This window comes from Protopterus annectens, chromosome 2.part0 (genome assembly GCF_019279795.1).
Source record: "Protopterus annectens isolate FY-2018-M chromosome 2.part0, PAN1.0, whole genome shotgun sequence".
NCBI lineage: Eukaryota > Metazoa > Chordata > Ceratodontiformes > Protopteridae > Protopterus > Protopterus annectens.
This window is the reverse complement of record NC_056728.1, coordinates 21,708,547-21,723,467: the sequence shown is the minus strand read 5'-3', so window position 1 is coordinate 21,723,467 and position 14,921 is coordinate 21,708,547. Positions and strand designations below refer to the sequence as shown.

Sequence of the window (14,921 nt, the reverse complement as noted above, 5' to 3'; positions counted from 1 at the left end):
CAGAGGGGAATCCCATTTCCAAGCAAACCATTTCCAAATGGATATTGCACTGTATCCATTTCTGCTACAGATTACATGGGAAACCACCCCCTAAGTCTATTCGTACCCATTCCACTAGGGCAGCCTCCCCTTCCACAGCATTCCTCAGAGGAGTTCCCACCTGGGATGTCTTGGAAGCTGCCACCTGGACTTCTGCCCATACCTTCACAAAGCATTACCACCTACCTCTTTACTCCAAGGCTAGGGCTGGGTTTGCCTCTGCAGTTCTGCAGGGCATGCTGACCCATGGCTAAGTCTCTTACTAATCCTACCACCCCACTCCTTAGGTTTGGCAATCCTCCCACAGGTGACGACTGCAACAGTAAGACACGAAGAACATAGTACAGTTGTGTACACTTACCATAAATGTAAATGTTGGGAGTGTATTCATTGTTGCAGTCCTGGTTTCCCTCCTTCCTTCCCCCTTATATCCTCTTTCCTTAGGGAGACGTAAGCTTCTTGCAGTGGCTTTTAGCCGACAGGACCACTTTACCATATTTCCTTGGGCTTCTGACTGGTTAGGGCAAGAAAAACTGATGTAATGGCGTTTGCTGCCTTGCTTTATAGCACTGACGACCTGACGTCAGACAACAAGCGACAGCGGCCGACGCAAAAAAAACATTGACTCTGGTATTTGGGCCGGTCGAGGGCTACCACAGCAGGGATAACCCACAGGTGATGACTGCAACAGTGAATACGCTCGAGCATCTACATTTATGGTAAGTGAACACGTGTACTATCTTCCTCCTCTTCCACACCTCCTTCCTTTCAGAGGCAGTCAGACCCAGCTAGAGCTCCTCCACTGTGATTATCTTCCTTTACCCACCTCCACCCCTCTCTCCCTACTCCTAACCCTATCCTCCTGGCAGAAAATAACCACAGACAGGTGGGTGCTATCCATCGTCGAGGGGGGGGGGGGTATTTCATGACATGGTGGGCATCTCTACCATTCCACAGAGTTCCACAACCACCACCCAGTCAGCTTCCACTACTTCCCACTGTCCTGAGCAAACTCCATTCTCAGGGCAGTATAGAACAAGTACCCCAGGAACAAGTAGCCAAGGGGTTTTACTCAAGAATGGTTTTGATTCCGTGAAAAGATGTTCCTTGGAGACCCATACTTGACCTTACTTACCTCAGTCTCTTCCTCTGGGTGCCTACCTTCAAATTGCTCACGTTACATCACCTCCTTCCCCTTGTTCCTCAACAAGCCTACATGGCCTACTTGGATCTGAAGGATGCCTGTCTACATATCCCTATTCACATCTCTTACAGAAAATGTTTTTGTTACTCAGTAGGTTCCTCACTTTTCAATTTACTGCTTTACCCTTTGGGCTCTCCACAGCACCAAAAGTATTCACCAGATGTCTAGCCCCGCATATTGCAGACTTCAGGGGATACAAATTTATCCTTATCTGGACGACCTTTTGATCCTACATAAATATTCTCGCACCTGGCCTCAACACCTGGGCTTGGTTTGCAGGATCATACAGAATCTAGGCTTCACTGTAAACTGCCTAAAGTGTCAAATGACTCCCACACAAGAACTGTTTTTCCTGTGGTGCAGAATATGGACAGACTTGATGTCAGTCTTTGTCCCAACAGAGAAATTGGAGTCTCTCGCCCAGTTTTTCAAAACTCTACTACTACTACCACCATCCATCTCAGCCAGAGAATTTCTGAGAATTCTGGGTTTCATGGCATCCTTGATTCTTATGATTCCTATAGTCAGGATGCACATGAGTAAGTTTCAGTGGGTACTGAGAAATTCTTGGAACCAACACTCACTCCTTGGAAGCAAGTCTTCCTTTTCTTCCATGCCTAAAAAAGGAACTCAGCTGGTGGATTTCAACTGTCACCTCAATCAAGGGGTGGCCGTGCAGATTCCTCCACTCACAAAGTATCTCTACACAAGACGCATCAGACCTAGGCTGAGGGGCAGTTCTTCACAGTACCAACATTCAGCACAAAGTGCAGGGAAAATGGTCCATTCCAGAAAGGACCACATCAACCTAAAGAAGTTAAGGGCCCTCTTCCTGGCAGTACAGGCCTTTCAAGAGATGCTTCTGCCAGGCACATTAAAGGTCATCACAGACATTATGACAATCCTATGGTACATAAACAGGGAAGAACAAAGTCCTACCCTCTTTGCAGCTTTGCTATTCAAATTTGGCCCCTGGCAATAGCACTATAGATTCTTTTACAGGCAGTTTACATTCCATCAGAAGACAGTGTGATGACAGACACCCTGAGCAGGACCTTATCACCCTCCCACGAATAGATGCTTCACATGGAGGTGTTTCTGGATCTTGTTCACAGGTGAGGTCCTCCTCAAGTAGATCTGTTTGCCTCCTCCTAGAACAGGCAGATGCCACTCTATTGCACAAGGCTTCCCCACCCACAATCCTGGAAAGTGGGCGCTTTCTCATTTTCATGGAAGGGAATGTTCCTTTATGCTTTCCCACCATTTCCTTTGATTCACAAACTCCTCCTGAAAGTACAGTCCTACAAACCAAAAACACTGTTGGTGACTCTCTTTTGGCCAAGGAATAGCATTGGTTTCCCCTACTATTTCTTTTAGCCCAGGGCAATCACCACAGGTTGCCCCACCACTTCGACCTACTCACACAATGCAAGGGGTCTGTTATTCATCCCCACCTTCTCAACCTCAGTCTGACAACATGGGTGATAGAGTTCTGATCCCCTTCAGGCACCTGTACTCAGAGGATTTACTCAGTGTTTTGCAGGAGGTCAAGAAACTAAGTACTAGGAGAAATTATTTATTTAAATGGAAAAGATTCTCCCATTGGTGCCTTAAGAGTAAACAGGACCCATTTAAAGCCTTGGTTCCAGTAGTCCTTTCCTACCTCTGTGAGTTACTGCATTCAGGGTTGACTTATTCTTCAGTGAAAGTGCATCTGTCTGCTGTTTCTGCTTGCCTTCCCTTGACCCCTCCTCTGGCATCCAGGTTAGATGTCAAACTGTTTCTAAAAGGGATCCTTCACATCAGACCTCCTGAAACACGCAGCCTCCCACCTTGGGATCTTAACTTTGTGCTGGAAAAACATACACTAGCTGCCTTTGAGCCACCCCATTCTTCTTCTCTTAAGTTCTGTACTTGGAAAACAGTTTTGTTAGTGGCGCTCACTTCTGCCAGGAGGGTCAGAGATACAAGCCCTCATGGCTTCATCTCCCTACTTTGTTTTCCATAAGGATAGGGTCTCCCTTAGAACTTAACCCCTCCTTGATGCCCAAGGTAGTTAATGAACTATCCCTAAACCAGACAATAAACCTGCCTGTCTTCTACCCTCAGCCTCAGAACTCCTCAGAAAGGACCTTGCATTCCTTGGATGTTCATAGGCAACTGAGGTTCTACCCTGACTAGACCAAACCCTTCAGGCAGTCGGATCAGCTATTTTTGTGCTTTCATTGTAGAGCCCTAGGTAAGGCTGTGTCAAAACAGACAATTGCCTCTTGGATTTGTAAGGTCATTGCCTTTTGCTATTCCTTTCATGGAAAGCAATTAGGTTTGTCCATCAAGGCCCATTCCACCAGAGCTGCTTTTTCTTCAGCATCCTTTTTCAAGGACATTGATTATTCTTCAATTTTGGAGGCAGCAACTTGGTCTTCTGTACATACCTTCACCAAGCATTACAAGCTACACTCCATTTCCAAGGCTAGAACAGGGTTTGCTAGATCCATTCAGCAGGGTCTCATTGACTTTGCTCCTCCTCCAGCCTCCCACATTTCTGTCTAGAGAGCTTTGGTACTCTCTCCCTAAGGTTAAGAATACTGGATCATAGGAAGGACATAGAACAGTTGTGAAAGAACTTACCATAACCTTAGATGTCCTCTTCCATGTTGTAGTATTCAGTCCCACCCGCCTACCCCCCTCTTTTCCTGTGGACCACATTATGAAATGAGTCCTTTCCCTGACTACTGACTTGTGTCTGATGGGTGTTTTATTCTGCTTCACTCCTCCTAGCCGTGAGGGCTCTCTCTATGCGGCAGCCAGTTCTGAATTGGGTATGTGCAAATGTCACAGATATAGTGGGTGTCAGTTTATGGCTCTTACATGCAGCATCGCACATACACCTGCACTCAAGACTTGGTATACTGGCCGGATATCTGGTGCTGCAGACAGCAACTTCCTAAGGTTAAGAATACTGCAACATGGAAGGAAAGGACATCTGAGGTTATACACAACAGTTTTTTTGCCTGTGTCTTACATGAAAATTTAATGAAGGTGTGTAAAAAAAGTATTGTTTTTTTGTGGGCAGCATTTTTATGAAACAGAAGAATAAGAACCCCGAAAGACCTGTCATTGTTGAGTATGCTTACAAGGTTTGTTGGGACCATTTGGTCTGTGTGCATCCGTGCAGTTACATAGATAGTGCTGATCATAAATATCTGCTACCAAACTTAAACGCAAGAATATTTTACAGGAATAGTATTTTAAAAAGCCAATCTGTTGTCTGTGACTTAAGAATTCAGTGGCAATACATCTAATTTACATATAATTAAACTGATTTTTACTACTTACAGTAACAAAGGTCATGAAAAATCAGTAAACATTTCTAGAGGTGTCTGACTTTGTCTATTTGCTCCATAGGAAACAGCAGAGACGGGTATTTGATACAGTCAAAGTAGCAAAAGGACGTACACGTTCATTATCATCTCCTCCACCTGTACCGATTCCAGGGTCTCTTGGGTCTTCCATCATCGTGACAGCCCAACCATTCCAGCACACTTCTCAAGCTACCAATGGAACAGCTGCATTGATTAATGACGCCTCTGATCACTGCAGTCAGTAAGGAACTTTTGAACAAATAATTTGTGATGCTGAATTACTTAATCAGTAGGTGCAGGTCAAATGCATGCATATTCTATAAGTTATAAATTTATTCCAGAGTATTTTCTTTTTCTTACATAATTTGTGAGTGTAGTTTTATCCCCGCTGATTACATCACTCTGATGTAAGGGGTAAGTAGAGTTGTGAATGGCATAGTTGGGAGTCACCTGACTTTTAATCTGTGGGCATGGATATGCACTCTATACTTAACAGAAATTCTTTCCACATGAATGCATTTACTGATTGGCTTTTCTTGACTGTATAGGTCAAACTGAGCTGAGGAATTTTTTTTTGGGGGGGGGGGGGTACAAAGACTGCAGAGAACATATGAAAGTCATCATCAAAGAAGTCCAGTACAGATCATAAGCATAGAGTGGTCAGTAAAATATAGATATATAATTTTTTCATATTCTTGCAGTGATTCATTATTTGTTATAGCCCTTTTGTCCAACCTCCAGACTTTGAAATTTGCATAGCAGAGGATATATGTTTCTTTTGGCTGACTGCACATGTTCATCGTGCATACAGCTGCAGTCATAACAGATGGGTTCTCCTGCCGTCAGGCGGGTCCTCGGTCGGCCAAATTCCAAAATCTAGGTCCGGCGTCGGTTGTCGTTGCTTCTTCCCTGACGTCAGTGCGACAGGGGTATAAAAGAACCAGCCGACGCCATTTTCTTCAGTCTTTCTTGCCGTGCGGTGCCCGAAGCAGAAGCAGTTCGCAAGTGCCGGTCGGCCAGCTCCTGAGATTACGAAAAATTTGGAACCGAAGTCTTCTTAAAAGCTAAGTACCCCGTTGGGGAAACTTTTTCTTGCCTCAGACCGATGTCAGACAAAGTTAATAATTGTATTTCTTGTGGGAAGCAAATACCGCATAAGGATTTCCATTCCCTCTGTATACCTTGTTTAGGCCCAGACCACGATGTCTCGGTCTGTCGCTTTTGTGCTACATTCAACAAACGCACTATTAAGCGTCGGGCGGAGTTCGCCCAGCATTATTTTGGAAAAGCATTTAACTATACTATGTCGTTGGATACTCAGACTCCAGTTTTGTCTAAAAAACGCAAAGACAAGGACCGACACTGGAGGTCCGCGGCCTCTACCGACACCACGCCTAAGCCGACTACACGTGGTCCGGTTCTCAGCGAGGTGCCTACGCAGCCCCTGATTACCGACGACACATCTTTGGCGGTGTCTCCTGTACCCGAGGTCGCAGGCTCCTCGGCCCACACCCTGACCACAGATACCGAAGCCACGCTTGGCGTTGAAACACAGAATGTGGACAGGTCCACCTCCACTCAAGGTGTCTTCAGACCTTCTTCTTCTTTCTCCATCAAGGCTTTCACCAAGTCTAAAGCTACCATGCACCCTAAGAGACCAGCTACACAGGGCCCATCTCCAGGCCCCATGCCTAAGAAACAGATGCTTGAAATGGCTGAGGATTTAATTACTCTAATCAGAGGTTCTCAGCCACCTCCGGACAAAAGACCCAGAGTGGAGGAAGATTCCCCCTCCTCTGATCAGGGCTCCATTATTTCAGAGCACTCTGATTATCAGGAATAGTCTTACTCCCCTTTTGAAGACTCTGATGCAGAGGAATCTATTCCTTCTGTATCCCCCCCTGAGGATTACTCATTTGGTGAAACTCTGCATACCTTAAGGGAACACTTCCACTGGGAAGGCCAGGATTATTCAGATTACAAGAAAAGGCTCAGGGAATTTCTTTTGTTACCCCAGCAAAGGCCTCTGGCTATACCTCCTGTCCTGGACATCCTAGATGATGTTTACTCGGAGGCCTGCCTTAACCCGGATTCTCTTCCTCCAGCTCCAGTTAAGCCTGACAGGTACTACAGGGTTCCTGACTCACACCAATTTCTGTACAAAAGCCATGCTGCTGACCTAGAAACCATCTCTCAGGGGCCCAAGGGAGTTAAGGCCTCCATTACCAAAAACCCATTGCCTTCCGAGAGAGATTCCAGATCCTTAGAAAGGTGGGGAAAAAAGGTATATACCTCGGCTACCTTATCCATGAGGGCCTTAAACTGTCAGTTTCATATGCTAAAATACCAACAGTTTCTGTTATTTCAATTGAAAAGTAAAATGTCACAACCTGAACAACCAGACATGAAGGAGTTGCAGGATTTGATGCATAGTGCAGAACAAGTGGGTAAACATACCTTACAATGTGTTTTGATGCTCTAGAGGCCTCATGTAGAGCTGCTGTTACAGGCTCAGTCATACGTAGGCATGCCTGGCTCAAGGAACAAGCCTTGGCTGATCATGTCAAAGCTAAATTACTAGACGCCCCTCTTCAAAAGGATGTACTATTTGGGGCAAATGCTGAGGAAGTATTACGGAAAATGGAGGAAAAGGCTAAATCAATGCAAACTGTGAAAGAATTTCTGCAGGTCCAACCCCCACATTTTAGTAGAAATTGGCCTTCCCAAAACTGGTCCTTTCCTGCCACAGACAGACCCCAAAGAGGCAGATACAGGCGCCCGAGGGGCAGAGGACAAACACAAGGCTCGTACAGAAGCAGACAATGGCAAGCTCCTACACAAAGAGGTGGTGAGGACAACTCGCAATCTTTCAGAAAGCAAAACCAATGACTTTCCCCTTTGCATGCCAACCAGGTCTCAAATGGCAGCCCCCTTAGGAGGAAAGCTGGCACTATTCTCAAAAAATTGGCATATTGTCACAAAGGACAAATGGATCCTGGACATTATAAACAGAGGCTACAAATTCCATTTTCATACCCTTCCAAAAATGAAAGGCATGCCAAACCTGCCACACAATCAAAGGGCAGAGGCACAAAAGCAAATTTCAGGTCTTATAAACATGAAAGCTATTCAAGAGGTACCTACACATGAACAAGGTCAAGGTTTTTATTCCAGGCTATTTCTGGTGCCAAGGAAAGGAAAAGGTTGGAGACCAATTTTGGATCTTTCCATCCTAAACACATTCCTACTTGTACCAAAATTCAAGATGCTCACCCTACAGCAACTTCTTCCCATGCTGGGCAAGGAGTCTTGGCTGGTAACATTGGACCTCAAGGAGGCATACCTGCATGTCCCAATCAGACAAAATTGCAGAAGGATACCTCAGATTTCTTGATGGTTCAACCCATTATCAATTCTCTGCATTGCCCTTTGGTTTATCTACTGCGCCCAGAGTATTCACGAAATGCCTGGCATCAGTAATTGCCTACTGCAGACTTCAAGGGATACAAATATACCCTTATTTGGACAACTGCCTGATCCAAGCGGACAGCAAGCACATTCTTCTGAAACATCTGGCTTATGTAATAATATTATTAAACTCTCTGGGATACACAGTCAACAAAGAGAAATCAAGACTAATACCCTCTCGGAAGATAATTTTCCTGGGTGCCAATTTGGACACAAACACCCAGATGGCCTACCTCACGCCAGAGAAGCAGGGGCAACTAATTCAATATTTCAGAACACTGGCAAATTGCACCAGGCTGACTGCAAGGAAAATCCTGCAGGCTCTGGGATTCATGGCATCTTGCATCTTACTAATCCCATGTGCAAAGCTGCATATGAGAAAACTACAATGGTACTTAAAAAACATATGGTCTCAACACAGCCACAGTTTGGAAACAATAATACCATTAATTCCATGTCTGCAAAAGGAATTTCTGTGGTGGGCTCAAGCATGCCAAACAAACACAGGTCTTCCATTCAGCAAGCCTCAAGCAAATCAAGTCATCACAACAGACGCCTCGGACTACGCCTGGGGGGCGCACATGACAGATTGGTGCATTCAGGGCAAATGGATCCAAAAAGAAAAGCACCTTCACATCAATCAAAAAGAAATGCTAGCAGTGATAAATGCTATTATAGCTTTCAAGGACCTTCTACAACCAGGTCAGCTATTGATAAGAACAGACAACACCACAGTTATGTGGTACATAAGCAAGCAGGAAGGAACACATTCTTATCCCCTATGCAGACTGGCCATGTCACTTTGGAACATGGCCATGGACTTACAAATGGAACTACAAGCACAGTACTTGCCAGGCAAGGAAAACACGCTGGCAGACAACCTAAGCAGGAATATGACAGATCCACACAAATGGAAGTTGCAGCCAAAAGTTTTTTACAGAAATAATCCAAGAATCGGCATCTACTTTTCTGAAGTACAAGCAAACACAGGAGGGTTATGGCTGACAAAGTTTGCAGATGACTGCAAACTGGGCGCCATAGTCGAAAACACATCTGACACAGATATCCTCCAGAAGGGCCTCACAGAAACGGATAACTGGTGCCAGAGCCATGGCCTGAAGTTAAACGCCAAAAAATGCATAGTCATACCCTTTGGGAAAAAACAAGGTTACCCCTAGCTACCATATAGGTGGCAATCCACTGAGCACAGAAAAAGTCATCAGGGATCTGGGGACCCAAGTTGACAGCAGCCTTTCGTTTGACACTCATGTTGCTAAAGTAGTTAGGAAAACCTTCTATATCGCCCACCTGATCATGAAGGGATTCACATCTAGATCAAGGGAGGTCATCGTCCCCCTGTACTCATCACTCATTAGACCTATGATTGAGTACAATGCCCCGTTCGGAATGTATCTGACCAGACACCTGCTGCAGCTTGAAAAGCCCCAAAAGTTCCTCACCAAAAGGATAAAGGGTCTCAAAAATATGTCTTATGCTGCCCAACTGAAAGAACTCCAGCTCTATTCAGTCTCATACCGCTTGCTCAGAGGTGACCTGTGCCTGACATATAAGGCCATGTCAAACCCAGATTTGATGAATATGCTTCACCTCAAAAAATCTAGATCCCTCAGAACCACAAGGGTGGGAGACTTAAACCTTGACACGGTTATAAATAGAACGTGCTGGAGGGACAGATTCATCACCCAGAGACTCCCTATGCTGTGGAACAAAATCCCGGTACATGTGAGGCAGAGCACCTCGCTGGCCTTGTTCAAGAGGAATCTTGACCAATGGATGGGAGATCGCAGATATACCCCAGGGATTACTTCAGTGTCACTGCTTGACAGAGGCACAGAAAAATGATAGGCATAGTTTTTATTCAAACTAAAGGGGTGGCGAAAGCCACATAACTATGGGCTAGGCTTATAAATGCCCTTGGGCAGATAGCCTTGTATGAACCTATGAACCTATGAAGAATGGGCAAGGCCAGACATAGATCTCTTTGCCTCTCACAAAAATCATCAATTGACAAAATTCTGCTCAAGGCTCTTCCATCCAAAAGGCCTGGAGAGTGGACGCTCTCTCTTTCAGTTGGACATCAATGACAGTTTATGCCTTCCCACCTCTTCCTCTGCTGCCCAAAGTCCTATTGAAGACCAGAGCAGACAGAACAAAGATGATCCTCATTGCTCCGGACTGGCCAAGGCAACACTGGTACCCACTCCTGAGGAGCCTGACGCATTCCCCACCATGGACCCTGCCTCTAATGCCTCTTCTTCTGACTCAGCACAGCTTCAAAACTCTTCACAGTCAGCTGAAAACACTCAATCTAGCCGCATGGAAGATTCCTTAGCATCGCAGCAGGCCCTGCTCTCCAAGGAGGTGCAGGATGTCATTTTGGAGGCCAGAAGGCCATCAACTAGAAAAGTTTACTCTGCAAAATGGAAATTTTTTTGTGTTTGGAATGAGAAAAGGGGCCAGTGCCCTGGAAAACTGAATTTACCTCAAATACTACAATATTTGGCTGAACTGCTAAGCAGTGGACTTTCGTTCTCCTCCATCAAAATCCATGCCTTAGCCATTTCTGCAGAATACAACACTGATACACCTTTATTCTCTCGCCCTCTATTAAGACAGTTCCTCAGAGGGGCTAAGAATTTAAGACCTCCAAGAAAACAACCAATACCTGCTTGGGATCTTAATTTCATTCTGGAAAAACTGACTTTGCCTCCTTTTGAGCCAGCTGCCTCATCAGATTTACAATATTTGTCCTGGAAAACAGCTTTCCATCTGGCTATCACTTCAGCTCAGAGAGTTTCAGAACTACAGGCTCTTATGGCTGTCCAGCCTTTTATCATCTTCCATCAGGACAGAGTTTCATTACGTACCAACCCGTCCTTTATGCCTAAAGTGGTATCCAGGGTAGCTTTAAATCAGGCCATACATTTACCTACCTTTTATCCTAATCCTCAAAACAAAGGGGAGAGATTACTGCATTCCTTGGACATCCACAGACAACTGCGTTATTATCTGGACAGAACACAACCTTTCAGAAAATCAGAACAGCTTTTTGTGGCCTATGTGGTAGGAGCTCAAAGAAAGTCAGTATCCAAACAGACAATCTCAAAATGGATAGCCCACTGCATACGCTTTTGCTATTCCTTTCATGGCAAAACTGTACCTACAGGCATTAGAACTCATTCTACCAGGGCCACAGCCACCTAAGCAGCCTTCCTCAGAGGAGTTCCTACCAAGGATATTTTAGAAGCAGCCACTTAGAGTTCTGTGCATACCTTCTCCAAGCACTACAACCTACCATTATACTCCAAATCTAGAGCAGGCTTTGCCACTGCAGTCTTGCAGGGCATTTTGACTCCTCCTAGCTCCACCTAGTGCCTACCACCCCTTTCTTAGCTGTGGGATTCTACCCATCTGTTATGACTGCAGCTGTATGCACGATGAACATAGTACAGTTTTGTACCTACCATAAATGTAGATGTTCGAGTCCTAATACAGCTGCAGTCCAGGTTTCCCTCCCTCCTTCCCCTCTAGGGGTCTTCTTTTATGGTGTATTTGCTTGCAACTACTGGTCTTTGATTATATTGCATTGCATTATTACATAATTTTATGTATTGCCTTCCTTCTGGGGGCACCTGACATCTGGGGCAAGAAAAACTGAAGAAAATGGCGTCGGCTGGTTCTTTTATACCCCTGTCGCACTGACGTCAGGGAAGAAGCGACAACATCTGACGCCGGACCTAGACTTTGGAATTCGGCCGACCGAGGACCCGCCTGACGGCAGGAGAACCCATCTGTTATGACTGCAGCTGTATTAGCACTCGAACATCTACATTTATGGTAGGTACAAAACTGTACTTTTTCATTGACTGCTAGGTATATGAATCTGTGTTGCTCCAGAGAGGATGGGGCCAGGTTAAACAACCAATTGAAGAGTTTTGTCCTGCAGGCATTTCCTGTCCTAACGTTTTCTGAATGGAAAAAAAAAATAGTCTTGAGTTTTGAATGACTTTTCGATTGCTTATTTTTCATTCATTCATCTTCCAGTACCTGTTTTATTGTTTTCAGGGTCCTGAGGGAAGCTTGACCCTATGTGTACATTGCAGTAAATGTAAAACAAACAACAGTCGTGGATAGTCCACCAGTCCATTACAGGGCAGTCACTCACATGCATACATTTTATATGTAGGTGATTAATTGCCTTGTACTACATTGGAAATGTACTGTGTTAAGAAGTTCGGTTGCTCAGTGCTTTGTACTTCTTTGTAAGGGAAACTATGTCTGGAAATATGCTGAACTGGTATTTTTTGACAGTCCTTCTCCCTGTGTGTGTAGCCATTTTTTATAACGTCACATTTTTAGATTCTGATCAGACTTCAGCTCATCTAATGTAGAATGATGTATTAAACTGTTTAGATGTCATGGTACTTGCGTATTGTAGCAACCAGACGTTGAACGGTAATAGCGGTTAGTTAACAATCCTGAAATATGGTCATTACTGTTGTAGAAATGCGCTATAATGTGTGCCGTTGTATGATTAATGTGGAAGTGTGTGATGGTGGGAGTGGGGCTGATCTTAACTACTTGTACTGAGTAGGCATTACTCCTTTGTTTACTTCCTTTTTCTGAATGGCTCTTCTATTTTCCAAAGGATCTTGTCAAATCTGCCCCCCCCCGGCAGTGGTTAATGGTAGCAGTCAGGCGTAACTTGTTTGCAGGCCATCTCTGCGAATGGTTCTATTTTCCACAGGATCTTGCCAAGTCTGCCCAGGAGCACTCAACTAACTTAACTGTCTTCCTGGGTCACACCCGAGGGCCAAGTTAGGTTACTTAATCTTGGCATTTCAAATCACAGACTGTTCCCCTGGTCACTGCAATCCAAACTATAGTAGCCATGAAAACTGTATTGTGCATGTGTAATGCATGAAAAACATGACCACATTCCTCCTCCAACTCCTAAAAGCAAAGTGAAGTTTTTTGCCAGTAGTAAACATTTACAAAAACAGTTTCAATTGTTTCAGGCACTCCTATCTGTAGTGGTATGCGCACTTTGCAATTGCGAAAATCTGGTTGCGATAATACTCAAGTACCGATGTCATCATTTTTGGTTTGGTGATGATTGTGACATGACTCTTATTGTAACTTCTCGTTCTGGGTCTGTTATCTAAAAATTATCTGTTTAAAATCATTTCTTGAATGCTTAGTTGACAGTTGAAGTAGTTTTTCCCTGCAGGGTTATAGCCTATTTTTTTTTTCTTTTCAAATTGTACTGTAAAGTTCCAAACCACTGCCCTCGTATCAGTGGTGCCTTGTCCATCTGCAGTCTTTCCTGTTGCCCTGCCCCAAAATGATTGTCCACCTTCAAGCCAATACATAGCTAAATCAGTTGTGTGCCTGTATTACTAGTTCACTACATAATGCTGTCATATAGCCTCCTGTTTGGGGTGTTATAACACAGGCCAATCCAGTTAGTGTTGCATTGCAGGAAGAGTGTATCCCACAAGGCAAGCAGTCCCACAGATGTCCACACACACATACTTAACTGTCATTTAGTAAGTGTTACATTGACAAGTCTCTCTACCACTTCAAGGTAGCCAGTCCCACAGAGGTCAGCTCGCATGTAGTCAGCTCATTTGCAGACATACACTACCGCTTACACTGGTATGGTAAGCAGTGCGGTGCTTTGGTTTTTGTTCACTTAACCATGTTAATCTAAACTGTTTCCAGCAAATAGCCCCCGGACAGTACAGTCAAAGCCTTATTCATGCAGCATTACCCATTCTGTAAAATGTGGCACACAAACAGTACAAGGAAAACTTTGACAGGAAGTTTAATTAGTCACTATTAACCTCGTGCCCTCTTCCTCATTGCACTCAACCTCAGCACAATATGTCCAATTCTGTTCAAAAAACATTCAGCAGCAACAGCACAAAAAGTTACATTTAACCAGGACAGGATATTTTTAAATCCTCACAAGCAACAACCCCCCCCCCCAGTCAACCAGGTTCACAAGCAAGAGATATCCATAATATAAAAGATTGTTCTAAAAAATTGGAAGCCAGCTGCAACAAATTTAGATTCCTTCTTACCTTACAAAGGCTATGTATAGCTGAGAACTATCAGTTGTGACAGAAAAGTTTATCAGTGTTATTCATGTCTGAGCATTTTATCTTGTATAAAAAATCATGTTGACATTTCTCTAGAACAAATGTAATCTGAATTTAAGTTGTCATACTGCAATAACTGTTTTAATTTTGTGAAAGAAAAAAGATGGCACAGGGTACCTGAACTTCAAAATGATATTACAGAGCAGTACAAAATGTTAAAACTTATTTCTAAATATCACTATATATTTTCTGTCAGATTTGCAAAGTATTGGGCAAAAGAGAAATCATACAGAAGACGAGGCAAAGTGTTACTGTGTCAGTTTTATTTAATATGTAACACCGCATGTTCAGTCTGAGGGGAAACTGCAGGGAAACCTCTACATCAACTGCCCCAAAAACATGAAGTTCTCCATGAACCTTCCCAAATCTAGTATGACATCAAGCACTTCAAGGTCTTGCAGATTGCCAACATTGGGAAATTCATTTTGCACCAGATTAAGTGGATGACAATAGTGGTGAAAGGAATTCCTTAGAGCCCTAGGGTTTATGACTTCTGTCACCTTATGGTGCCCTAAAAAAAACTCCATATACAGAAAATCTAGTTTTATTACAAAAAAAAAAAAGTGGGGAGCAACATTCACACTTCCTAGAGATGGAATTTTCAGTTGTGCCATACTTTCAGAAGGAATTTGTCTAGTCAACATGTCAGGACATATATGA

At 44.0% G+C, this 14,921-nt stretch overlaps 1 protein-coding gene across 1 annotated transcript in view; it reads left to right on the top strand.

Moving 5' to 3' along the window:
- Positions 1–14,921, top strand: part of TRAK2 (trafficking kinesin protein 2) — a gene marked incomplete in the record, with an annotated part of 1,082,163 nt that overhangs the window by 771,649 nt on the left and 295,593 nt on the right. Inside the window, 1 exon segment of the mRNA XM_044060504.1 lies at positions 4,652–4,849. Within this exon segment, the coding sequence (XP_043916439.1) occupies positions 4,652–4,849 (198 nt within the window).